This window comes from Miniopterus natalensis, chromosome 17 (assembly GCF_054644295.1).
Source record: "Miniopterus natalensis isolate mMinNat1 chromosome 17, mMinNat1.hap1, whole genome shotgun sequence".
In the NCBI taxonomy this organism is placed as follows: domain Eukaryota; kingdom Metazoa; phylum Chordata; class Mammalia; order Chiroptera; family Miniopteridae; genus Miniopterus; species Miniopterus natalensis.
In genome coordinates, this window is record NC_142097.1 from 28,414,351 (window position 1) to 28,441,928 (window position 27,578).

Sequence of the window (27,578 nt, forward strand, 5' to 3'; positions counted from 1 at the left end):
CCCCCTGAATCGTTTAACGGCCGGTAGGGGGAGGGGAGCTCCGGAGGTTGAGGGGGCGTGGGATGGAGAAACAGGCCTGGGAGCGGGGTCAGGGAGCTGCAGGGGCTCCTGGGGTCGGGGAGCTGCAGGCATCCCCCCCACCTGGCACACAAAGCGGCTGCCGCGCTCGGCTCTCACCAGATCCTTTGTGTTTTCCATCAGGGCCTCATGGGTAGGGGCTGTCCGTGCTCCCCGGGCCCGCGGCGCCCCCTCCCCGAGCTGGGGGCAGGCACCTCTCCCCGGGGCTACGGCGACTAGAGGGGTGCCCCGGCTGGGCCCAGACCGGTGGCGGCTGCGGCAGCCCCCGGATTTCCCCCCTTTAACTAGGGTGGCCCCAGGATATCAACAACATTAGCATAGCCCTCCCTCCCCAGCGCGCCTGCGCCGTGACCCGCGCCCCGATTGGCCCACTTCCCTACATACCCTCCTTGCTCTCTTCCAGCGTGGGACCCTCCGCAGGCTCCGTACTCCAAGGGCCGTACCAAGACGGCGGGGTGGGAAAAGCAGTTGGGGCTCCAGTCGAGTAGAGCGGTTAGAAAGGCAGGAGGAAGAGTAAAAGTTTCATTCAGCCATCTCAGTTTATACTCTGGCTTGCTTGTGCTCCTTTCAATCAGTTGCAGCTGCTAAGCTGTGCTGGGAAAAATTTTCCACTCCAGTCACGCCGCCTCCCCCTCCACCCGGAAGATTGGTCCTCCCGGAGGAACTCCCACACGGGAGGGGCTCGAGCGGGGAGTGGGCGTTACGTAGGGCGAGAGTGTTGGTCACGTGCAGGCAGGCGGCGCAAGCTCCTTCCGGCACCCCGGGGCCTCAGGCGCCGCGGACTCGGCGCACGCGCAGTGAGGTTCCACGTGGGCTCCTGCGTTTCTTCGCAAACCCAACGATGCCACCGGAACGAAGGGGCCGAACGAGACCGGAGCTGAGAACCGGAGCGAGGCCGAGCCGGAAGAGCCGAGCGAAGCCGGACAGAAAAGCCGGAGCAGGGCCGGGCGGGCCGCCCCGAAAGGCTGCTTATTCATCCCAGCGGAAACCGCCGGCCCGACCGAGAGCAGCGGCCGCTGCGATCGCAGTCGCGGCGGAGGAGGAGAGTCGGCTCAGGCAGCTGAACCGCCTGGCGCTGGAGGAGGACAAGCCGGCGGTGGAGCGGTGCCTGGAGGAGCTGGTTTTCGGCGACGCCGAGGACAGCGAGGACGCACTGCTGCGGCGTTTGCGAGGCCCGCGGGTGAGAGAGGCCGCGGCGCGCGGGCTGAGCGCGCTCGGGCGGGGCGCGCGGTAGGCGGCGAAGCTGCGGGGGCGGAGCCTGGGCGACCTGCGGCGCCGGGGAGCCCCCAGGTGGGAGGGAGCGGGAGACCGCGGGCGCCGGGGGGGCCTGGCCGGGCGTCTCGGGAGGGCGGAGACCTCGCCTTGCCCCGCCCCCGTGGGGGCCGCTGGCCTTGGTGTCCAGCGGGCGCCCAGCGCAGGTTTGCGTAGCGAGCTGTAGCCGTGAGCATCTTTCGTGGCTCAGCCCCACTTATCCTCACACGAACGCAGTGCTTCCGTGGTCTTTCGATCTCCTGCCTCCAGTACCTGGCAGTGGCTCAGGCCTTGCACCTGGTTTGTGGCTTCAGAATTCGTGGGCACGGGCCTGGGCATCTGCGTTTTAGCACTTCTTTGTGGTTAACTCGCCAGTTTTGAGAATGGGAGCACGTATTGGTCTATTCAGCAAATATCGTTGAGCCTGTCGGATGCCAGATGTTTTTCCTGGCATTGAAAACCCTGCGTGATTATAATTTTTGCACACTTTTAGGAAAGTCATCTCTTTTGTTACATACTGGGCTTTTTATTCGAAGATAGGGAGTCCCAGGCATTGCTCTGGGTACTGCAGGAGAAACAGCAATGGGAAAAAACTGACAAAAATCCCTGCTCTCTGGAGCTTATGTGGCAGAGGCAGAAAATAAAGGAGATAGTATTACTGTAAAACTCTCAATGACAAGGGAGAAAGGGAGATAAGTGTGTGTAGAGAAGGCTTGTGAAATTTATATAGGGTGGCCAAGCAGAGCCTTACTGGTAATTGCGGTTTTCTAAAACTTGGACTTAGCAAGTATCAACTGATTGCCAGAAACTCATTTGGGAGAAGCTGCAGGAATCTGGTAGGGAGATAGAGAACTACTATTGGAAAAATGCTGAACCGTGTGACTTTCCTAGTCTGGAAAAGAAACAGTCTATGTGAAATGGGATTTATCCGGCTTTGAAGGGTCATAGGCTGGTAACAGCCAGTAGAAATCATTCATTTCTAACATGTGATTTGCGGAAAGCTCAAGCTCACTTCAGGGGGTAGCCTGTGATCTAGATTTAGCTTTGATAAGTACAGTATAACATTTATTAAGAAGGAAGGGGGTCAGGAATGACAAAAATGGAGGTGTGTCTAAGAATGTGAAATATGAGTTAACTGTGACATTCAATCATGTTATTTTCTCTTTGATGCTAGTCTGCCTCTGGTCCCATAATTTCTGTAGTTCTGGGATTTTTCCTGTTCCTTTCTTCATCTGTCAATTTACCTTTGTTGTTCTTGTCTTACTTGGTCTTTTCCTTTGAGCATGTTGATGTTCTCTCCCTGACTGTTTCATCTTACCTCTCCTCTCCAGTGTGTGGTACCATTCTCTGTCTTTTTAAATATGTCTTTATTGATTTCAGGGAGAGGGAGAGAGAGAAACATCAGTGATGAGAGAGTCATTGATCCACTGCCTCCTGCATGCCTCCTACTCTACAGCCATCCAACGTATGTGTATCTGCCACTATGGGATATGAAAAACTCAGTGCTTGAGAGTGCTTTGTCTTCTCTAGGTTCGGGCACAGGAAGACTCCAGTGACTCGGAAGTAGAGAATGAAGCAAAAGATAATTTTCCACCTCAAAAGAAGCCAGTTTGGGTGGATGAAGAAGATGAAGATGAGGAAATGTAAGCTGCCAAATTTTTTTTCCAGAATTTCTCTGGATACTTTAAAAGTGATATTGCAGGTTTGAAAAAAGTTCTCTTTATGAATATGTGATTATGTGAAGATTTGATAAATGTTGGAAGGTATAGGAAAGAAAGGAATGTCATTCATGATCCTGCCACCGAGGTTAAACCACTGTTAACCGTTGGTATACTACCCTACCTTTCTCTTCTCTTCTCTGTTGTCTAGACCTGATTTTGCCTCCTAATTTGGCCAGTTCCTAACTGATCATGGGCAAGTTTGGAACTACCTCTTCTCATTTGTAAAATGGAGATGATAGTAACTGTACCAAAAGGCTCTTGAAATTAAATGAAATAGTTTATGTAGAGCTCTTAGCACAATGCCTGAAACTGAGAAAAGGCAAAAAAAACCTTAGCACACAGAATATGTGCTTCAGTAGATGAGAATGATTATTGCAAGCATTTTCCCCCACTTAAAAAACCCCACCTTCATAAACATTTTTAAAGGGATGTATTATAGTCCATTGTATGAATTGACCATAATTTCCATAGCTATTAATGGATGAATAGTTTTTTAAGTTTTTCCTTTTAATACATTAATGTTGAGATATACATTTGTGCATAAACATTATCTCTCCTAATTCTTTAAGAAAGGTTACTTATGGTACAATTATTTAATCAAAGAGCACAGACATTTTTAAGGCTCTTGATAAATACTGCCAGACTGTATTCTCTGTTATGTCTTTGCTTATTTCTCTACTGTAGACTTCATTTTTTTTAGTAAAAATTTATATATTTAAGGTCTACTGTATTTTGTAGTACATAAAATGATTACCAGTCAAGCCAGTTAACATATCCGTCTCATATAGTTCGGATTTGTGTGTGTGTGTGGTGAGAGCACTTGAAATCACTCTTAGTAAATTTCAAGTATATAATGCTGTATTATTAAGCGTAGTCATTATGCTGTACATTAGCTCTCTAGACTTATTCATCCTACATAACTGCAGTTTTGACCACTATCTCCCCATTTCCCTCACCTCCCTACCCCTGGTAACCACCATACTACTCCCTGCTTCTATGTGTTCTACTTTTTTTTAGATTCCACATATAAGGAGATCATTCAGTATTTTTTTCTCTTCTGTTTGACATATTTTACTTAGTATAAACTCCAGGTTCATTCATGTTGTCACAAATGGCAGGATGAGACTGTTTCCTAATGGTCTTGCTATGTCAGCTCCTTTCATACTAAGAATTTTTCAGACCTTTATATGTCAAGTTTATTGTAGGTTTTTCTCTGAGATTTCTGTTTGCCTTTTAATTTTGTTTTTAATGTCTGACAATATTTAAATTTTTATATAGTCAAATCTATGAATCTTTTTCTTCTTTTTTATATAATTAAAAAATGAAAAGTCCATCAGAGAAAGACAAATGTGTGCCTGTATTTTTCCTTCATAGTATTTTAAGGTTTGGTTTTTATATATTTAACTCTGTTTTACCTCGCATTTATTTAGGTGAATGGTATAAGCTGTGTCTAAAGTCATTATGAATTTGAAATATTAGCTCTTCAGAGGGTAAATTGTATGATCTGAAATATTGGAGACTTTTTTTGTTTGGGAAAATGGAGAATGTGCATCTGAGATGTTCCACATCTTACGGATCTTGACCTACATTCTTCAGTTAAATTAGGTTTCTCAAACTACTAAAGGCAACAATTGTTTATGTTGGTTCTTTAAAAGTCAGTTAAAGCATGCTGTTATGTTTTTTATAGGGTGGACATGATGAATAATCGTTTTCGGAAAGATATGATGAAAAATGCCAGTGAAAGTAAACTTTCAAAAAATGAGCTTCAAAAGAGACTTAAGGAAGAGTAAGTATCCTTTTTCACATGATTTAACCAGGAGGTATTTATAATCAGTAGTTTATTTTGATTTGCTTAGTCTTTGGCTATAATAGCTTCTTGGGTAGTATGATTTCCATTTTGAAACAGTACAAGCATTGCTGTTGGAAGAAACGATTAATTTGTAGTATTTTGGGGGAAGAAGGAATACAAGTACAAAAAAAAATTTGGGCCCAGCCAGAGTGGCTCAGCAGTTGAGCATTGACCTAGGATCTAGATCACGGTTCGATTCCAGGGCAGGGCACATGCCTGGGTTGTGGGCTCGATCCCCAATCAGGCGCGTGCAGGAGGCAGCCAATCAATGACTCTCTCATCATTGATGTTTCTATCTGTCTCCTTCTCCCTTCCTCTTTCTGGAATCAATGAGGATATATTAAGTAAATAAAAATAATAAAAATAAAATAAAAATGCCTTCGGGAAAAATCATGGTGATGGTAGGACTTATCTTGTTATTTCTCTTCTCTCAGGAACTGCCGTTCTATGTTGCTTGCTGTCCAATTCCCAGAAACAGTTTTCATGTATTTTGCCTAGTTTTCTAGTTTTTATGGCTAGTGGGCTCAGTTTTGGTGGACTTGTCTTTTCTTCTGTATTAAACAATTAAAATGACTTACACTCTTCTAGATATCAGCCCTTCAGAATATAACTATCATGCTTCTCCTAATGCTTACTTTTTCCAGAGTGAAACTCTTGTTTTATTCAAAGGATATATGGCGGAAGTTTTGTATACTGTTAGCAGTCTGTTCATTTTCTTTCAGACATGTTCTATCATGTACTCTGTACTATAGTATTGGTTTATAAGCGCAAAGAGACTTTTTTTACTTAGTTCCAAGATCTGGGATGTGTTGAAATGAACAAGTAAGACAACCATGTAACTAGATGTAAATAATTAACAAATATGTATCCAGGTGTCCTGTATCCAGGACTAGTTTAGATAGTTTGAGGTTCATAAAAGTTTCTAAAGTAAGTATGTTGGGACTATTTTGTGTGAGTAGTCCTTCTGTTCTTAAAGGTAGTAATCTCTTTGGAAGAGAATATATACATGTTCTCAAGGATGATCTAACCTATATTCTTTAAGTGTATCAAGCTCTATGAACATACAGTGGTTACCATCCAAATTTTCATTTTTTTGCTTAGATTCCAGCATGCCATGGGGGGAGTACCTGCCTGGGTAGAGGCTAATAAGCGGAAAACATCTTCAGATGGTGAGTGTTCATACCTTTAAGTTAGTAAATAAGTTCTATTCCTGTTTTGTTATTATTTGAGCTTTCTCATGAGGCTCATTAAAACCTGATGTTTCAAATATGTCTTTTTTTTTTAATATCTGGTTTTGAAGTCTACCGTTTCTCTGAGGGAAGCCCTTTTACAGTAATATAAGACTTACTTAACAGCCTATTCTCTCTGAGGACATAATGGATGGATTTTATGATTTTTTTCCTCAACAGAAGTATGTTGCATTATGGCATAGGATTAATGAAATAATGAGTAGTAGTTACTCTTTGATTCAGAGTCCCTTCTGCAGGCTTTGGCAGCTAAGCTAGCTGTCCAGTAGGAAATGGGATGTCTTCCTAAGGAGCGCCTGTCAGGTCAGGCCCAGATGATTAGTCACTTTATAAAAATGTATTTTTCTACTCCAGGTTTCAAGTTTGGCTTGTACCATAACTGTTTTCTGCTTTTCAGGTCCTTGAGTTTAGATACAATTATGAATGGCTTAGCCAAGATCTAATTTATGTGCTCAGAATTATATATTTTAGACTTGGAAATCCTTGGGGTCCAGAGCATGTCCTCCCACATAATTCAGGAGCTCCTTCCTTGGCAGCATTGATATCTGATGAGTTTGTGTTTGGTTACCACCACCGACCTCTTCCTCCTGTCGCCCCACCTGTCAGTCCTCTCGGTAGTAAAGTACAGGGAGCCCATACAAGGGAGCTACTTGTTTTATCTAATGCTCTTGGAAAGCTCAATCTGTTTTTAAATAGAAGTTTATTTTCTGGTATCCAGCCAGATACTTGTAGAGGTTGAAGGAATCTTAGTGTTGTAGCCTCACTTTGTGCACTGCAAGAACCTTTTTTACAGCATCTGTCGATGATAATTTAGCCTCTGCTTAAATATATCACATAATGTTGTACTCTTTCTTCCCCTTCTCTTTAATAACTGTTAGGATTTTTTTTTCCTATTTTGAAATTTACCTCCCTATATTCTGTAAGTCCTACCTTTTGAAGATACGTAATCTTGCCTCTCTTTCATATACTTTTCTGTTATTTGAGAAATCTCTTTCCAAGTTTGTTTTTTAACATGTTAAATATTCCTTGTCATTTAACCTTTTTTTCTTACATGACATAATTTCTATACTCTTGGTAACCAGTTTGCCCTCCTGAGCGAAATATAATTTCACTATCTATATTAGAATTTTGCATTCATAGTATCACAACATTTTAGATCCATGTAATTATAGATACAATTGTGCTAGCTGTTTTCACCTCCCTGGTCATAGTGGCTTAATCCAGTAGAAGTTGGTTTTTTATGTGAGTAAAACTGAGGTGGTGAGAAGGTGATTATCTACTTCAGGGACCCAAGTTCATCCAGGTTCTGTCATCTTCGGGCTGGTTCTTTCACAGTTGCCCAAGATGTTTGACATCTAGTTGGCTTTATAGGGGAAGAGAGAGAGGCTCACCCAAGGGAGGTTTTTATTGGCCTGCCCTGGAAGTGGCACGTAATACTTTTACCTCCATTTTATTGGCCAGAGCTCAGTCATGCACTGACTGCATGGGATACCAGGAAGTGTAGTTTGACTTTGTACCCATTATAAAAAGGAAGTAGATTCGGTCAGCCATTAGCCAGTCTGCTCCCATCTGAAATATCCTAGTTTAGTTCCTTCATTTTACAGATGAGAAGAGTAAGGTTTGAAGATAAAATTAACTTGCCTCAAGTATATTTCTTATATACTTTGTGGTTACTAGAACCCACTGTCACAGTTATTTCCAACTTGTTATTTGTTATTTCTTATCTACAAATACTTTATTGAGTATCTTTAAAAGAGAGTATTCCCCCCTTTAAACATAACTACAGTGCTGTATATCTGAAAAAGCATTAGTAATTCCTTAATATTATAGATTGTTTTATTGTTGCTGTTTTAATTTATCTGCCCCCTGCCCCCAATCTTTTTAGCTTGATTGGTGTTCTGCTTGGTCTTTATAGTGCTTTTGAATCTGACTTGATGTCTTTTTTAAGTTTTGGAAATTCTTACCTATTATTTCTTCAAATACTTCTGTTCCAGTCTACCAATTATGTGTATGTTAAATGTTTTTATTTTTAATACATTCTGTGTTTTTTGTTTTTTTTTCTGATCCATTTTCCAGACCACTCATTCTCCAACTAATTTTAATGTACTGTTAAAAAAAATCCTTTGGGATCTTAAAGTTAATTTCTCTGGCTCAATTCTGAATCTTGTCTTTCATTATTCTTGAACACATTAAACATTATGCTTTTAGTGTATGTCTGATAACCCCATTATCTAAATCTCCTATGAGGATTGTGTATTTTTTCTTAGATTTTTATCATGCTACCTTATCTTGACCTACTTACATTTTCTTGATTGCTGGACACTGTTTATGAAAAGTAGTATTGATTAGAGACCTAGGACAATTATGTCTTTCTCCAGTGAATTTGTATACAGCTGACCCTTGAACAATGCAGGTTTGAACTGTGTGGGTCCACTTATGTATAAATGTGGACCTTTTTCAATTGACCTAAGCAGTAGTTGACCCACAAAGTTCAAACCTTTGTTCAGGGTCAACTGTATTTTTTTCTGGGTAGTTGGCTGGGCGAGGGGCCCTAGCAGCCTCTGAGCTTCTTATTCTGGTGAGAGATAATGAGGATTCAGAGCTGGGTTTTAGTTCCTGGAAATTTTTCCCATAATTCATTGATTTCACCCTCAATCCTAGATGTTGTTTTTTGTGTCCCCAGTCCAAAGCCTGGTGGTTTACAAGCTCCCCCCACACAAGAACCTTAGAGGGCTTTTAGTGCTATTTCTTTTTTTACCCCTCTTAGTCCCAGGAACATTTTTTAAACTCTGCTCAGCTTCTCAGCTTTCTTTACTACAATGGTCACTCATCTCTAGGGGGGAAGCAGCCCTGTTAGCTCTCTTTGAAGCTCTGATACCTAGTTTGCTGACATTGATCTTTCAGTCAACTAAAAGTTCTAGTTCTTTTTCATGCGAGCTGTTAAGCTAGATCTGCTGTCTACCCTGTTGCTAAAGAACTCAGTTATGAATTCTCTTTAAATTAAATGGTGACTTTATTTCAACTTCATCTTGTTTTAGTCACTGTCTGTGAATGTGTGTCTTTTACACCAGAGTCAGGCTTTGATTTTGACCATATATATTGAAGTCTGTGTCATCGTTTTTCTGTTTAAAATTTATTTTGCTGTTTTACTTTTCCCAATTGCAGCTTAAATAAAGTAGTTGCGGTTGGGAGGCTGGGAAGGGAGTTGAGGTTCCAACGACAGCCACTTGGGGTGGGTAGTGGCCATCTCACTGATTCTAAAGACCAGCCTTGTGGGTTTGTCTGGCTTAGATGGAAGTGAAGAAGATGAAGATGATTTGCTGCAAAGGACTGGGAATTTCATATCTGCACCCACTTCTCTTCCTAGAGGAATCTTAAAGGTGAGAGTCAGTGAAGGTGGGCCTGTCCAGCTAAGTACCTCTGAAATTCAGTGTGCTTCCCAGTTACAAATGTATGGATTCCTTTTATCTGTGGGATTACATGTGCTTGCTGTCATTTCGCCTTGGTAAATACTTACGCTGTTTCTTTTTCCTTTAAAAAATGGTCAAGAAAATTGTGTCCCTAGGAACCTTTTAGGAATCCTATCTGATTTCTCTTTTTGCATTTCTCTGTATTTTTATTGGCACCAGTCTAGTTCATACTGCTGTCACCTGTCACCCTGTTTACTGCAGTAGCTTTGTAACTAGTCTCCCCACTTCCACTGTACTTCCTCCTAAACTGTTCTTTATGTAGTAGCCAGAGGAATATTTTAAAAATAAAACATCAGGTCATGTCACTTTTCATTGCTTTTTGAAAACTTTTAAATTCCTTATCATAGTTTACACTGCCCTTCATGATCTGGCTTCTGCCTACACCTGAAACTTCATCTCAGACCTTTCCCCCATATTTCCTATGCAAGCCACGCAGCCCTTCTTTCTGTTTCCTGGATGAGCTGAGTCCTTTCTTGCCTGAGAACCTTTGCTCTTGCTTTTCTTTCTGCCTGTCTGTTCTTCAAGCACTGCTAATAGCCAACTCATTATTACCTTTCTGTTCAAATGACACCTTAGAAAGGTCTCTCCTGGCCACCCTATCTACAGTGGCCTGCACTCATTACTTTCTAACTCATCACTGGTTAGCTTGTTCATTGGGGTAACCAAGTGCCTACACAGTGCAGTGCTTCAGTTAAGTATCTGTCAAATGGACAGATCTCTCTCTCATGGATATCTTTCCCCATTATGAAATGGTGTTATGTGTATTTAGATGGGGAAGGGGACCCTATTATGGTAAGTTATTAGGAAACAGCGATTCTGTCTCCCCTCATCTTAAGAAGACAACTAATTGAGCTCCTCATAGGGTGACTTCATCTCCATTGAAAATATAATCACCATAAAAATTTAACTTCAGTGGTTACAAACAAAGCATACATATAATACTTTGTTTTTATATAATTGAATTTTTAATGCAGAAGGAAAGTCCTATAAAAACAAAGAAATAACTGAAAATAGTTCAAATGATGCATGAGATTGTCATTACTTTAGCAACCATGTACCCTGGAGAACATAAGTCATTCATGCCAATCATAGAACCATGGGGACGACCACATAGTGCCTGTTATTTTGTGCCATGAATGCAAAGATGCTGGAGTAGGAGTTTTAAGTAAAATTTCCCTGGAAGTCAAAGTCTCCTAACCCAAATAGAATGTATCCCAGAATGTTGCGGGTTCGATTCCTGGTCAGGGTACATACCTGTGTTGCGGATTCAGTCCCCCATTGGGGAACATACAGGAGCAACCAGTCGATGTTTATCTCACATCAGTGTTTCTCTCTCTCCCTTTCTCTCTAAAAAATCAATAAAAACAACTCAAGTAGGGTGTGTGTTGGGGAAATGACTGTATCCTTGTGCTCCAAGACCTTAATGATTTAATCCTCTCACTTAAAAGATGGTAAAAATGGGTTATTGTGTGGTAAAATGACTTGCTAGTTGGTAGCAGAGCTGTGATCTTTTGATTACCATTCCAGTGGGCTTGGTCTGCAAATAAACCACTTTATAATGTCTTTCCTTCATGCTCTAAATGAAATAATGTTAACCCATTTGAGTTGATAAAATTCCAGCTTTATTTTTCCGTAGATGAAGAACTGCCAGCATGCTAATGCGGAACGTCCTACTACTGCTCGGATCTCGTCTGTGCAGTTCCATCCTTGTGCACAGGTGGTGATGGTCGCTGCACTAGATAACTCTATATCACTGTTTCAGGTATGCTTTTTTTTAAAATATATCTTTATTGATTTCAGAGAGAGGAAAGGAGAGGGAGAGAGAGAGAGAGAGACAGAAACATCAATGATGAGAGAGTCATTGATCAAGCCCACAACCGGGCATGTGCCCTGACCGGGAATCGAACCCTGATTGCCTGGATCCCAGGTCAACGCTCAACCGCTGAGCCATGCCCGGCCGGGCGGTATGCATTTTTAAATGAAGTCGTGCAGTGCAAAGTGTTTACTGCCAGGAATCAGGGCCCGTGGGAATAACCAAAAGGAATGTTTTGTACTTCCTTATAGGTTGATGGAAAAACAAATCCTAAAATTCAGAGCATCTATTTGGAAAAGTTTCCCATCTTTAAGGCTCGTTTTAGTGCTAATGGAGAAGAGGTTTTAGCCACAAGTACCCACAGCAAGGTGCTTTATGTCTATGATATGCTGGCTGGAAAGTTAATTCCTGTACATCAAGTGAGAGGTAAGATTTCTGTTGGACACATAGCTGGTCATCACCCCACTCCCCAGCCCACAGCTGAGTTCATTTAACAGTATTTACAGCCACTTATTTTCCTCCCCATAGGATTTTCTTTTTTAAGAGAATTTTTTATAAGCGTTTATTTGAACCAAACTGATGATGTGCATCAGGGAGGAGATCTCAAATGCTCCCTCCCTATAGGATTCTTAAAAATATGAGTTGCTTTAATTTTAGTATTGTTTAGAAAATGTCATTGCATTGTTGAGATAAGATGTTTGAATGAAAACAGTGAACTCACTTCACATCAGGCACTGATGGAAAAATCATAATTTGTAAATACATATTCCTCTAGGATAGAAAAGCAGTTTTATATACTTGTCTGTAAAATTAGCAATTAATGTAGCGGAAGGAGCATGAGCCTGGAAGATAGAAGACGTGGGTTTCAGTTTCTTAGACAAATTATTTCACCTCTCTGCTTTTCAGGAAATTTGGTTACCCTCTAGTAATAGTGTTTGTTACAATAGAATTTTGGTTTACATTTAAAGGAAGTAAAGCACTGCTTTTAGAGGTTGTAATGTATTTTAAAGCATGAACTACTTAAAAATTAAACTTTTTATCAGATGTAAATTTGTTTCCTCTGCCTTACCCATTCTTCCCCTGTACTTCCCAATCCCATTACCACAAAACATAGTGACACCTTCATGAATCCTTTGGGAACCAAAGCCCTTGTAATAAGGTTAGTTAGGTTAACATAAACCCTGGGAGGTGGTGTTGGGCTATGCCGCAGCTCACCGGCAGTCTCCCTGTCGGGGGAGCTGTGAAGGATGGGGTAGCTCTCCAGCCTGTTTTCTGCTAGTGGTTGAGAGTGAGTAAGGCCAACTTCAGAAACATTTATGTTTCTTCTCAGATTTTCTCTTTTCTGTATTCTCTGACACCTTTAGTGATCCTTTCCAAGTAGGTTCTTAGTTTATCTAATTGTGCTTTAAACTATTGATGTGTGTGCGAATCACCCGGGGATCTTGTTAAAATGCCGTTCCTGAGCCTATGGGTCTGGGGTGAGTACTAATTCTGCATGTCTGACAAGCTCTCGGCGACACTGCTGCTGCTGGTCCCTGAGCCTTACTTTGAGTTGAAAAGCCCTAAAACCACCTCCCCATATTGAATTAGAAAACACTGTATAGGAGTTATTATTTTCACATATTCTGCTAATCAAAAGGAATGGGCTTTGGTTCTTCCTTGCATCCTCTTGAGAAAAGCAAACCAGGGGTTGGCTAAGAAACAGGTAGTGATGTTTACCCTGGATCTGCAGGTATTTATGGGTGTGTATCATCAGATCATTGGCTTCTAAGACACATCATTTATCTTTTCCTCTCGATATTTTCCCTTTCCTTTCCTCAATAAGCATAGGTTGGTAATGATGATAATAGTAATGATAGAGCAAGTGTATTTTTGTGGTGGTCTGCTGTTGAACACTATTCTGAGTCTCATCATTATGAAACACTATAACTCAAGAAATTAATTAAGGATTTAGAATAAGGGGGAAATGGCTGACTAGTTAGGATATGAAGCCTTATACGTATGTGGATTTGAAAAATGGAAACTGCAGGATTGATGCAAATGGTGCATTTGTTCATGAATTGTTGGGTTTCATAACCTGGAGTTCATACTGTGGGATCCAGGGACTTTCAAAATTCCCTGGATAGAATTCAGGGGCCTGTGAAGTTGAGTGGGAAAAATATTACTTTTTTTTTTCACTAGCCTCTAACTGAAATTTAGCATTTTCTTCAGTTATGAATGACTTGTACAACCATTATTTTGAGAATGGGACCGTATGCTTCACCGAATTGCCAAAGCAAACGGCACAAAAAAGGTTAAGAACCCTCAATTACTAGTTCAAACTCTAGAATTTGACCATTTTGGGGGAGTCAGATTAATTGGTCAGGTAGCCACCATTTTGATTATAGACATTATGGTAAGGTAAGTCTCTGAGCCGTAGTTTTCTCTTTTTGTAAACTCAGAGTGCCATAAATATTAAAAGAGATAATTTTTTATAGCTCCTAACTTAGCACCTGCCAATGGTATATGCTCAGTGAATGTTAGCTGCTGCCATTGTTAGGAATAGCATAATCTATCTTTTGATTGATCACAATCTGTGGACCTGTGGAATCACACTCTACCTTGGTTAAATAACCTCGGTACTTGAGTTCTGGCTAAGAAAGAATTCAGAGGGAAGACTCAAACTGTAAGAAAGTTTATTTAAAAAGTTACAGAGGTAGAAGTTAGCTATAGAAGGAATGGGCTCAGGAAACAAGTTACAGAGGCAAAAGAAGGGCCTTTGGAGCTTAGGAGAGAGAGAAAGGAAAAGGTAATGTGCCTGGGGGAAGAAGAGGGGGAAGGGAAAGGCTTAGGCTTGCTCCTGGGAGGGAGAGCCCAGCTGGGTCCTTTGCCCTAAGGGTAGGGATTTTAGGGGTGGTCCCAGGGTAGGCTCTCAATAGAATGTTCGTCAGCTATCCAGGTATGCTCTTTTACGTTGGTTAATGCATCTCTTCCTGATGTCAGCCATGGCATCCCTTGTCTGGTTTTGCTGCTTTTCTGGTCCTGGAGCTGAAACATAACTGAGGCCTAGATGTTATTCCTAGGGGTTAATGCTTAAGGGAGTGGTCATGTAAGGTCCTGCATGGGAGTCCCATGAGACCTCTCTTCAGCCTCTAGTTCCTTCTCCAAGTGGGGAGGGGGTCTGTGCATGACTAGGGACATTCCAGGGGAGGAGAGGTCAGGGGAGGATCTGAGTTGCATGACCAGTGATGTGAAAGGTCAGGGGGGTCTAAACCACATGATCAGAGATATGCTAGGGGAGGAAAGGTTACCCTGGGGCAAGATTCTTGTTTTTCCAGTTTTGCCTGTTGCTAGGCCTGCAGTACTTGCCACTCTGGCGACCCTCTGTACCTGGCCTATTGTCCTTGCTGTGCTCCTGCCAAACTGCCTACCACGAATCCACTTACTGTACTATGGAGTTTGGCTACATCCTAATTAAACTGGCCATTCCTTTTATTTTTAATTGTCAGCAGTTGACCTAAAAATGTTATTCACAAATGGATAAAACGATTTGTATTTGACATCTTTAAAGCATTGTATCGTCTTTCCTTAGGCCACATTATAAATTTTATCTGACTCCTACCTTGAAATGTCCACCGTTTGTAAAGAGCAATTATAATACTAGCATTTATTATCATTGTTTTTTGTGAGGTTAAAAGCAAAATGCTATATGTGTACATATAACTAGTATAATACACTGTACGCTTTGGATGAAAATCCAGTTATCTTATTTTTCTAATTAATAGCTAAAGCAACCCACCTGTCCTTATTTGTTGGAATTCTATTTCCTTCTTGAAGACAACCTCTCCTGAATTGCTCCCAAACAATAGGCTCACTCAGGCCAAAAGCGCCATGTCTTCCAGCCACCTGCAGGCAGAGTGCAGTGGCCTGAGTGTAATGAGTCCTCTGGAACTTTGCCTCTGTTGCTGCTACACTGTTCATCGTGGTCCTGCACAGTAGGAGGGAACTTTTTTCACTGTTACTGCGTTGATACCTGTGCAGTCTGTTCCCTGCAGGGCCGCAGTGGTGCCCAGCTGTAGGCTTCAAGGTGAACACTTTTTAGTCTTCTCTCGCATCCCCTCTACCTGATGCTGTGCCATTAGGGTTAGGTCTGCAGGGGTTTCCGGCTGTAGCCTCACACTGTGCTAGCAATAGCCTCCCTTCCCTGCTTCATCATGTAATGATGTTCTCTTTATGTTTGGAGCTGTTTCTTTATACTGCAGGACAGTTTGCCCAGCATTAGGAAATTCTGAAGACTTAGTAGGAGTAGAGTCATCGTGAAGGAGGCTGGTCAGCAGCAGAAGTAACTCCAGTGACTAGAAATAATGTGTCTAGACTGATTCCCATCAAAGGACCTATAGTGTCATCTCTGGGGGCAAGACTGGAATGGGAGGAATAAGCTATAGCAGTGTGAACCATCCAGACAGACTCTTAATAGGATAGAGACTGTCTGTAGGAACCTTAACCAGCATTTGCCTGTAGAGGAATAAGGGTTCTTCACTGGATTTTTCTTAATTCCTTCTCTCTGATCAATATTTTAACTTAGCAACTTGATTTTTTTTTTTTTAAATAAATTTTTTTTTGGACCAGGCTGTCTGTTCACAGGGTGCAAAAATCCAATACTTAGAAATGGATGGATAGTGAAAAGTCTCTTCATTTCTCTGGCCGCCACCTTCTATTTCCTGGGAGTAGCCGGTTATGCCCTTTCTTACGTATCGTTTTTATTAGGCAACTTTTTAATGAGTAACTTGACTTGCTAAGCAATCTAATATCAGAGTGTCCTGCATAATCAGTATGAGCCTTTTAGGCATGGGAAAGGGTCGTGTCCCTTTGTAAATAAGTTAACTGACTCTGGTTTATATACCTAGCTCATGTGACTTGATTACATGGGTCACATCTTGAGAAGCTAATCAACTTTTGACTACACTGACAGCTTGTGTTTTCTTTTTCTTTCCTTTTCTTTTTGTATCCACAAAGTTAAAGATTAGACTCCCAGTTCATTGTGGGGTGTTTAGTGGGTGGCCAGCAGCTACTTTCTATGTGCTGTTATGTTTTTGGCTTTCTCTAATGTCAGTGTATTTCCCTTCTGGTAATGAAATTTATGACAGAAAAGTATAATTTATCCATTTATTCAATTATGGATACTGCTGCTTACATTTAGAAAATTAGTTGATAGGTTTACTGTTTAGAGAGCTGAGTCTCTGGCCTGCAATTAAAATGGTGAATGTTAACTAAGACAAAGAAGAGAAATTTGCTAAGCATTGTGATAACCTTATATTTGGGCCATACTCAATGCATGGCGTCAGACTTATTCAATGTCTGAGCCTAGGTTTTGTTTAATTTGAGGCCCTTAGATATTTTAAGAGGTCAGAAACTCAATTGTCAATGAAAGAGCTTTCTTGAAAACCATATTAATCCTTATTTAATTGATTCACCTTTTTTCCTTAGGTTTGAAAGAGAAGATAGTAAGGAGTTTCGAAGTCTCCTCAGATGGGTCCTTCTTGCTCATAAATGGCGTGGCTGGATATTTCCATTTGCTGTCAATGAAGGTGGAGCATTATTAGCTGTTGCTTGTTCTTCTAGGATAAGACATTCATGCCGGATTGGTCTTGACCCTTAACTCACGGTGTCCTTAAATCTGCTCCTCAAGTAGAGGAGCACAGTGGCACCCGGGGAGAAGCGGTGGGCAGTGGGGGAGAACCTCGGGGTAAGGGAAAAACAACATCAAGCAGGGGTGCTACAAAATGGAGACTAGGTTGTTTCTGTTCTACGCAGTGTGATGCTTCTGTGCGCCTCTGAAAATGATTTGATAGGTACTATTTATTATTTTAGACTAAAGAATTGATCAGTAGCATGAAAGTAAATGGAAGGATTGCAGCATCCACATTCTCTTCAGATAGTAAGAAAGTCTACGCCTCTTCGGGTAAGTTAAGTTAATGACACGATGATCAGAAGCTTCTTTAAAGCTTTGAATGTGTTTACATTTCAAGTTTAATCAAAAACTGTGTTTGATTTTAGACTCTTGTTTTAGTAAGCAAATCTGTTTTATTTTTAGCATGCATTTTTTGTGGCCATTGGCCGCCTCATTTACCAACTAGTAATAGTGAAGGGCTAACCATTTAACATACACCGCTAACATGATTGGGGAAAAGATGGAAAGTAAATGCTTGTTTGAAAGATGAGTCATTCTGAGACGGTCTTTCTTTTTGAAAGTTACGTAGCCGTCACCCCTTCTCTTTTAGCTCCTGTTTACTTGGATAATGTTTCACGTTTTCATTATTGTTGACTGAAAGCAGTTCAGAGCTCATCTCCCCTGACATTTCCGTAGTGCTGTTGGCCAGCTCTTCATCGTCCCTGGTGGTCCCTGATCTCGTGCCTGGCTGCTCTTCTGCCTTTCTCACCGCCCAGTGTTGTCCTTGGTGCTTGCTCCCCTCCTAAAGGGTACCGAGGGCCCCACATCTCAGAGTAGCGCGTGCTGCTTGGTGGCGGGAGGCATTTGAGTGGTTCTGCCCGTGAGCGGTGTCTTACAGTCTCTGCAGGGCCTTTTAGAATAGTTTTTATTTTACCTCAGCAAGGATCACTTGATAATATATCATAAATTTAAAAATATATATATATCTTTATTGATTTCAGAGAGAGGAAGGGAGAGGGAAGGAGAGAGATAGAAACATCAATGATGAGAGAGTCATTGATCCGCTGCCTCCTGCACCCCCCTACTGGGGATCGAGCCTGCAACCCGGGCATGTGCCCCGACCGGGAATCGAACAGTGATCTCCTAGATCCTAGGAGGTGCTCAACCGCTGAGCCACGCCAGCCCGACTATCATAAATTTTTTTAAAAGTTTTAAAAGAGGATTAACTTTACAAAGGGGTTGCCTTTAGCATTAGCTTCTATTTAATTTTTGTCTTGGTTTCTGGTATTTTGCGTGTTATCCTCCCCCGTCCTCGTCTTCGTCCGAAAGGAGTTTATGTGATCGGTGTCGTTGTTCCTCTGGTTACATAGAAAGAATGTTTTGAGATAGAAGGAGAGTTGAAAAAAGAATTGACCTTTTATTTTTTCAACTTTACCGGTTTTTTCTTTTCCTCATGGATTCATTGTTGCCTCTTTTACCTTAAGCCCTCCTCAGCTTGTGAGCATTTAGGACTTGCCTTCCAGATGACCTTCTGCCCTTGATCCCGTCTCCCCCATTTCTGTCTACTGCTAGCTAATCTTTAAACACCTTCCTTCATCGTACCATTACCCGGCAGACAAAGTTTTGAAAAATGACCCTATTAAATTTTTCCAATTATGTTTCACTGCTCCCTAACCTAAACCCATATGCCACCTGGGAAATTTTGTTAAGGAAAGAGTTGAAACAGTGAGATTTATTGAATTCCCATTGGGGGGTTAAGAGTATATAGAACAGTGAACTTGGGAGCAATATCCACAGAAAAGGAAGAGCTGAAATAGGTGAGTGAAGAGCCACCTTTGAGATGCATGTAGGGTCATTATAGAAATAAATCGATAATGGGCGTGGAGAAGAGGGTGGTCATCAGTCTCTAGTGCTGTAGGAGTGAAAAAAAATTAAGGACTGATTTTGGCAGTTAGATAGCCATTTCTGTTATGAAAATATTTGTGTTCTCTTCAGATTTAATATTCTTTCTTATCTTGTACAAATTCTCCCTCTCAAAACTATTTATGCTTATTCATATTTAGCATTCCTTATTATTTAAATTATTTGGTAATAGGTAAATTGTGTGTAGCTTCTTGATTAAAATATAAATTCCTTGTCATCATCAGTCTGACATCTAGGTGCTCTAATACCTGTTTGATAGATGTTGGAAGACCTGTGCTAGTGGGTATTTTATTTTATTTTTTATTTTTTTCAGATTTGCTCCAGTAATCTGAGTTAAATGTAGAAGCTGTTTCTAAAAGCTCAACTCAAGCCAAGAGTTTGTGATTTTCACTCTAAACCTAAAGATACTATTTATTAATGACTAAATGAGGATGCAGTTTTCTATATGTGGGAATGTATGCAAGAAATATTTTTAGGCCAGTTTTGTAGACCGAGGATATTTAGGGTAGGTTTTTATTTGTAGTCCCTTGTACTATCAAAGAGGGACTAAGAATGGTCAGTTCACTTGCCTTTTAAGTCCAAAGCAAAATTAACCAAACCTTCTTTGGCTCTTTCATTCAGCGGATGGGGAAGTTTACGTGTGGGATGTGAACTCTAGGAAGTGCCTGAACAGATTTGCTGATGAAGGCAGTTTATATGGATTGAGCATTGCAGCATCTAGGAATGGACAGTATGTGGCTTGTGGGTGAGTAAAGAGAGGTTCTTGTAACTCTTAATCACATTGTGCTAATGAGAAAATATTAAAGAATTGAATGTACGAGGTGGTGCTGAAGTAGTTCTGTTTAAACCCAGGTCCTTTACTTTTTGTTGTCTTAATGCAGTGTCTAATAATAATATTGGTGGCTTATCCGCTCTTTAGCGAAGAAAATACTGGACTGCCTTACATCATTGTATTTTTCTTATATTTGAAATATCCATTTGGTCACATCAAGTTTTCCTGTTACTATTTTAGCTGCTTGCCATTGATGAGGAAATAGAATAAGGCAAGCTTTGGGTTTAAGTCTTAAGATTCTTAAAGCTTTTTTGCCTTCATCTGGCTAGGTGATATAAACCAAACACATGTTCTTTGGAAACACTGTTTGTTAGTATTGTAGACATACTGAAAATATTACCTGGGAAATGGTTATTACACTGGGGGAAAGATGTCTTTATTTCCCTGCTTGATTCTAAGGATCCAGGGTGGGAGGAAGAAGCATTAGATAATTACCTGTAATGCGTACCTATGAAATCACTAATCAGCATCTGTCATTTTAGAACTTTCAGAAGTGGATTTTTATGACTTTCTTAGCCTAAACACAGTTGATCTATAAAGAGATTTCATTCACATCCTCCCTGGGTTGGGAGGTCAGGTGGGTCTTGCTGTCCAGAAACATAGCATACTTACCATTCTTCACTTTGCTCCCTCCTTTGAGATGGAAATCGGGGAAGTTGCTTGTAAATGTCCCTACCACATTTGAAAATTGTTCAGCTACTACTTTTGGGGTCTGGGGGGGAAGGAAAGTAGAACTAGGATGTGGAGCTTGGAGACCAGGGCAGCAGCTTGTGATCTGCCATAGGCAGTAGGACCGTAGCAGGTAACTTGGTTTGGAAGTGCCTGGTTAAGTCCTCCTGTTCCCGTGTTACCTGTAGTCACCACAGCTATACCGAGCCTGTAGGGAGGGACTCCTCAGTGTTTGCCGAGTTGTGTGCACTAAGGCAGCAATTCACAATTAGCAGAACTGGGAAAACAGCTCCTGGCAAATGAGGACTGCTGTTTAAACTAATTACAGCTAATTTTAAGCAGAACCCATTTTGCCTCGGTGGGGAAAGAATAAGTGCACAAAATGACCTTTACTCAAATTTATGAAATTAGTCTTTTTCTGATCCTTGCCTCTCCTTTTCCTTTCACTTTTATTAATCCTCTTTGAAGGGCCCAAACAGGAAAGACTTTGATATTAGTAGTTTAAACTCATTTGATTTTAATTGCCCTTCAGTATAATTAAATTCTGATGTGCTTAGGTAAAGAACATTATTAGATTTTTATTGTTAAACCTGTAAAGAAAGGCCTTAATGCTGGTTGGCTGGGTGCTGACTCCCTTCATTCCTCTCTCTTCCTCTCCCTCCCTGTCTCTCAAACTCCCTCTCTGCCCCCCCCCCCCCCCCCTAGTTTCGGTATGAAGCCCCTCTGTCTTGTCCTCTGCTGCTGGGAATTAACTCCTTTGATTTCAAAACTCACCTGTTAGTATTTAGCTCTTCTCATTCAGTGTCCTGTCATAAAGTGGATGCTTTCTGTTTGTAATTTTGCTCTGATAAGAAAATTGGGAAGCTAAGAATGCTTTAAATAGAGAGCTCTTTTCATTCTGTGCTTCAGCTTTTACATAGCTTTAACTTTTATCTTTTTAAATCTCTGAACCTAGGATTTCTGTTTTTCCTATGTAAATCTGGGTTTTAAACCCTTAGCTTAAAACTTCAGGATTTTTGTGATTCCAATAACCTTCCTGGATTTGGAGAATGGAAGTTAGTCTTCTGTAACTTAAAGCTCACAAGAAGTTTCTTTTTCATTTTTGTACTGTAGGTTATTTTCAGTATTAGTTTATTCTCATCATGACTGTCCTTTTCTTGTTATCTCTCCATTTGTTTGTATATCTGTTTTTTTTAATTTAACTATCACCTGAGGACATGCTTACTGAGTTTTAGAGAGAGGGGAAGGAAGAGAGAGAGAGAGAAACATTGATGTGTGAGAGAAATATCTATTGGTTGCCTTCCTGTAAGCACCCCGACTTGTGATTGAACCCACGACTTTTCAGAGCATGGGATAACTCTCCAACCAACTAAGCCACACCGGCCAGGGCTGTTTGTATATCTGTTTTTTAAGTTTTAGATGGTGTTTTAGTCTAATCCTGCATGTACATCACAGTAGCCATTAGTCACATACAGCTATTTAAATTTGAATTAATTAAAATTTAGTTTCTTAGGGACACTAGTCACATTTTAAGTGTTCAGTAGCCACATGTGTGTAGTGGCTCCCATATTGGGCAGCACAATAGAATATTTCCTATCCAATCAATTTATGGTAAGGAAACAGGTCATTTAGGTGTAATTTAAGTTTTGTTTATTGGTTGTTACTCATTAAACTGGTTATTGACAGCTGGATATGGAGCTTAGGTTGTCTGGTTCCCAGTTTCATCATCTTTCCACACTACCACCCCCAGATATTTTTTATTTCAAAAAAAATACTGGCTAATTCAGGGCTGTAGAAAAGTGTAAGATTCATTATGATTTAGGGCCTGGAATTAATAGTCTGTTAATTTTAGCACTCCTGAACATAAAAAAAATGGGTTTTAACTTCATGTAGGGACCCTTCAGGACATGTATGTTTCATAATGCAAGAAAAACCTGTTATTTTCAGTGGTGTGTTTGCTTTGGTTTTCTTATTCATAAAAGCATTTCTTGAGCATTGAACTAGGAATTTGATAGAAGAGCAGTGCGTCATCGCCGTATAGTTCATGATCCCATGGTGAGGACACGTGTATATGTATCTCTATTTACAGGGCTGCATAATGCCTGCAGTTCAGATAGTGCTTTTTAAGAGTATAAGGAATGGGGAAGGCTGTTATAAATGAACATCTGGGAAAAGTTTTTGGAGGTATTGGCACTTGAGCAGGGCATTTTGAGGTCAAGTAGGATTCAGAGAATTCCTACATTTGCAGGCATTGCAGATAGTGGGAAGGGTAAGAGAATTCAGATTTGTGTTCTGAGTGGAGTGTAGATGGGATGACCCCTAAGGGGATTAGATTACAAAGGTAAGCAGACAAGGGGACAACTTACAGAGATCTTTCATGTTGTGTTGAAAAGTGTGGACATTATAGTGAGTGAAAAGAGAAACCATCAAGGGTTTTTAAGTGGAGGAGAAATGTCATATCTGAACTTCAGGGTGTGAAGTATGTAATTCTCGTGACAGCCCTTAGTAGGGCAACAGAGGCACAGGGAGATGAGCTTTCCCTGCCCTGGTGTCATGAGCAGCAGCTGAGGGCACGGCTACTAAAGATAGGCTGACGAGGGATGAGCTGGTCAGGTGAGATGTTCAAATAGGCTCGGGAGCATCTTGGCCCCTTTGGCTTCTTTTTTGTGTGTTTTTGTTTTGGCTTGTTTTTAACCTGTTGTATTCCCTTTTCTCTTTGCAGTTCTAATTGTGGAGTGGTAAACATATACAACCAAGATTCTTGTCTCCAGGAAACAAACCCAAAGCCGATAAAAGCTATAATGAACTTGGTCACAGGTGTTTCTTCTCTGACCTTCAATCCTACCACAGAAATCTTGGCAATTGCTTCAGAAAAAATGAAAGAAGCAGTCAGATTGGTAATATTTCTTTACCTTTTCCTTTTATCATTGATAATTTTAAAATTTAAGCTGAAGACATGGAAAGGTAACAGGAAAGGAGAGTGTTGGGTTATTTCTAAAAGAGTAGCTTCTTTTGATGGAGGAATTGCTAGTATTGTAGCTTTGGGGTATGGTTGTAGAAAAGATACACAGTGGCCGCATGAAAGCATGGCCCTGTGTGCTGGTGTGTAGGTTCTCTGTTGCGTGAAGGCCCATGGCCAAGGGGTTGTGTGTATATCTACCACAGTATTTTTGGCGCTGGAGTACTTGGTATGACTTTGCCTAGGCTTCAGTTACATAAAATGAGACTCTTCATAATGTTTAAAGTATCTGTTCCCTGTGACAAATGCTCGGATTCTTTACTGTGGTCATAAGTTAGAGCGTTAATGGTTATTGTAGTTGACTTTTCACTTTAGTTCATCCATTCATTTATTTGGCAAACATTTGAATCTCCCAGGCACCATGATGCTGCATTTAAAACATCAAGAAAACATGTTTTCCTCTTCTTGCCCTTCCCTCTCAGTTAATAGCACATTACAAATCAAATTTTAATTTTTGAATATTTTGCTACATTAATGTGTACTACAATCAAAGTAAATTTTTTGTTTCAGCTAAAAGACAGAGTATAGATTAAAATTTAAGAAAGCTGAGTTCCCAGTTGTTACAGTTTAAAGCTTTTTATTATTTCCCTCAGGTTCACCTTCCTTCCTGTACAGTGTTTTCAAACTTCCCAGTCATTAAACAGAAGAATATGTCTCTTGTTCATACCATGGACTTTTCTCCAAGAAGTGGGTATTTTGCTTTGGGGAATGACAAGGGCAGGGCCCTGCTGTATAGGTAGGTATTTATATTTAAAGGTCAGAAATACCTATAGGCTTCTTTTGAAAATGTGATGCTATTGTTACATTTCCGATTCTACAGTTATGTACAGTTTGTTAATTCTATAACTTACTAATCAATTACAATAATAAGTTATTAACTAGTAAGTCGTAGAGTGTAGAACTTGACATCTCATCTTTATTGTCTAACAAAATGGACATTTTCCTACCGTAAAATGTCACTATCAGAAAGGTTCACCTGGGGAATTTTTTTTTTTTAAGATTTTTAAAAATCTGTATTTTGAGATTGTAAGGTTGAGGGAAAGTAGCCACTTTAATAATAATGCCATTTTCTTGGTGCCTTATGTTTAGATTAACCTTTGTTGATTTGGCAATTTGCTATTTACTCCATTAGATTAGAATGATTTTTTAAAAAAGGTGTTTCTCTGCAGCTGTAAGCTATAAATAAGGATGTTAACCGCAAAGATATCCAAAAGTTATTCTCTGTCCAGGCTCTTTTCTACACTCAATATACTTGGCTATAAAGCAGGAACAAGTGAAATCTAATTTGCATTATTGCCCGGAAATATAGGTGACAGGTGGTTCTTCAGGGAGAACCTAAGAGCTGGAAACCTGCCGTTTAAATCACACCCCCTCTCCTTGCTCCCTTGTGTTGGTAGTGAATGCTGCATAAAAGGCTGTGTTTATGTTTGTGTGCTTCTGCTTTCGAAATAAAATGGAATCTGGAGTGAAGAAAAGGAGGCGTGTAAATTGATTTTGAAGATATAGTTGTGAAAAGAGAATATAGGAAACAATAATATGCTTTCAAGTTCAGCTTACTTTGAAAGGAAAATGGGTTATACCTGGAAAATCATTCTCATTTCAGATCATTTTTGGCAATTCTTTCAGTTCAGATTTCATAAAAGAATGCAGAGTCTTACTGTACTTAGAAATTCTCTTCCAACGCTTTGGTTTATTGTAACTGAATTTTTCTTTAAGTTAGCCCCAAAGGCCGTTAGAGTTTTCACCAAAGCATTGCTCTCTAGTGAGAGTTTCTAACTAGTAGGTTGGATTGACAACATTTCTATTGGATGTGGCTGATCAGGTATTTCATAGACCCTGATATGATGCTTTGGGGCAAGCCTGAATGCTTTTATCTAAAATCTGAGGTATTAGCACTAGGCTTCTTTAGAACATGAGATTGAGAAGTCTTAACCTAGTTGCCTGGTGAGAATGATTGTGATTATACTCCCTGTCGCTCCTTAAAATATTCCTGAGTGCCATTCTGTGATCTGATTAACAATACTCTGGGTAATGGAAAGGCTGTTTAGATGATTTGTCTTTTACTTTTTCAGGTTGCACCATTACTCAGACTTCTAAAGAGATTATTTGAAGTAAGAAAATCCTTTTAAATTGCTTCTTCAGGTTTAAGGTTATTCCCATGGCTGTCAGTGGTAGAGAGGGACCACATTAGCTGGTCTTTGTTTCTTTGCCCCTGGGTTGCTATATGTTCATTTAGGGGAGTGGGGTAGAAGTAGATCAGGAAGAGCCTGGTTGGACTTGTATCTTCCTTGGGAATTTCATATCCCAAATCACAACAACCTGGCTTTTTTTTTTTTTTTTTTTTTTATGAGGTCAGCTCTCTAACGTTGTAATCACTGAACATTTAGTCCAGAAAGGGGAATAGACTGAAGAGTGAGAGATAAGTATCTTCAGATGCAATTAAAGCTTCCATGAGCTCAAATCCTCTTATTTTGTGCTATATGTTTCAAGAGAGATTATAAGTGGCTTGCCCTGTAGGTAGTTAATAGTGGCTTGTCACAGACCTACTTAATGTTGGTCTACTTAGTTTTGCTGCCCCAAATTTAAAACAGTAAGACATGCTGCTTCTTCCATGGCTTGATCTTTGAACTGAGACATGGTGGTAGTTCTGATGTTGAACTTGGTAGTGGACCTGTTCATCACAATTGACTGATTTGGTCTTTGAGATTCAGACATGCTGAGGAGTGGCTGGGAGTGCATGTAGATCTAAATAGAGAAAAGACTTTTTGAAAGGAGAAGAATATTGAGCAAAACATTAGCTAGGAGGGGAAAGCAGTCCAGCTACCCTGCCTCCAAAAATTACATTGCCAGTACACGTTTGTAGATGCTCAGCAGCTATAAATCAAGTGTGTAATTTCTTCTTTTCTTTCCTCAGAGTCAATTGAGTCACAAGAAAAGCCTGTCCTGATAGATCTTCTCGGAAACTTTCCAGAATGCGTGATGATGTGTGGATAATGACTTTTTGAGCCAACTGTACATATTTAAGTTAATAGAGATGTTTAATAAACACATGGCAACCTTCATTTGAAAATAAATGTATGTGGTTTTTCCCTCCCCACCTGCACACAGACGAACTAACTTGGATGCATTTCTTTTATGACCAAACATGAAAGATTGGAAACACCTGTCTGTAGGCAGATGTTCATATTTTACACTTAACCCTGATTAATATTTCCCCCTTTTCCAGCATAGATCTCTCCATGTTTCAGGGTAATAACTAACAGTCTCTGATGGGCTTGACTTGAGAGCGATGAGATCTCAGAATGAGTTTCAAACTTCCAAGTTGTCCTGGACGAGTGATTATGGAAATGAAAAGAGTTTTCTGGGCTTAGTACTTAAAATGGTTGTGATTGTTTATGTGAGAGGACACACATGAAAACCTTGTCCTACTAATCACATTTGTCCTAACTATTAGCCATTCCCCTTCCTGGAAAGTGATTACCCCTACTTAAATGTTTCCTTTGAGTTCCAGTGTTGGCGACTGATTCCATAATTCTTCGTAGCGTAACTTTGCTTTAGACTGATCCCTACATTTCTTAGGAAAAACTGACACTATACCATGTATTTATGAAGTATTGGTTATGAGAAGTAACAAGTAGGTCTAAGAGCTTTCACCCCATCTCCTGCTAAAACATGGACACGTCAGGTGAGAGGAGGAAATTTTTCCAGGGACAAAACCCAGCTCTGCCCAGCTAAGTAGTAGATCCCACTTAACTATTCAAACAAACAGGTCGATGGAGAGGGTATTGTCAGTGTCTTCAAGGCCCTTTTGGGTCTGTAGGCGATGACTTAGAACAGCCCTCTAGGTGTGGATTGTGTTAACATAGCCCAGCATCTTTCTGAAAGGACATTTTCTGTTAAGATGGGCTGTTGCTGTATAATTATGGAGGCCCTCTGTCCCGTCCTTTTGTAGCAACATCTTCCATAGTGAACATTAGTGAATATTAGTGCTGAACATTTCAGATTCCTGACTCCATTTGGCTTGTTAGTGTTATTTCTCTCTCGAGTTGCTAGAGG

General features: G+C 40.6%; 2 protein-coding genes across 4 annotated transcripts in view; one reads left to right on the top strand and one right to left on the bottom strand.

The window, feature by feature from the left end:
- Nucleotides 1-869, bottom strand: part of MBTD1 (mbt domain containing 1) — a 45,790-nt gene extending 44,921 nt beyond the window's left edge. For 2 of the 3 annotated variants that reach the window (XM_016203369.2, XM_016203367.2), the window contains exon 1: nt 178-251. The gene's annotated coding sequence lies outside the window, so the exon portion shown is untranslated. Of the gene's footprint in view, nt 1-177; nt 252-462 lie in introns of those variants that run through there. The other variant, XM_087826216.1, reaches the window with a different exon arrangement.
- Nucleotides 870-884: 15 nt separating this feature from the next.
- UTP18 (UTP18 small subunit processome component) lies at nt 885-26,596 on the top strand. The gene is made up of 14 exons (XM_016203371.2): nt 885-1,258; nt 2,860-2,972; nt 4,738-4,836; nt 6,001-6,068; nt 9,438-9,526; nt 11,253-11,378; nt 11,681-11,855; nt 16,896-16,996; nt 17,280-17,370; nt 19,624-19,747; nt 23,226-23,400; nt 24,116-24,258; nt 25,595-25,633; nt 26,437-26,596. The coding sequence occupies exons 1-13, from the start codon at nt 920-922 to the stop codon at nt 25,617-25,619; spliced, it is 1,668 nt and encodes a 555-aa protein (XP_016058857.2). The 5' UTR covers nt 885-919; the 3' UTR covers nt 25,620-25,633; nt 26,437-26,596.
- Nucleotides 26,597-27,578: the final 982 nt, after the last annotated feature.

Excerpts from the sequence above, each read along its gene's own strand:
- UTP18 (XM_016203371.2), top strand. The coding sequence starts at position 920 with ATGCCACCGGAACGAAGGGGCCGAACGAGACCGGAGCTGAGAACCGGA. Across the intron at positions 11,379-11,680 it reads ACTCTATATCACTGTTTCAG|GTTGATGGAAAAACAAATCC; the intron begins GTATGCTTTTTT and ends ACTTCCTTATAG. Across the intron at positions 23,401-24,115 it reads TGAAAGAAGCAGTCAGATTG|GTTCACCTTCCTTCCTGTAC; the intron begins GTAATATTTCTT and ends TATTTCCCTCAG.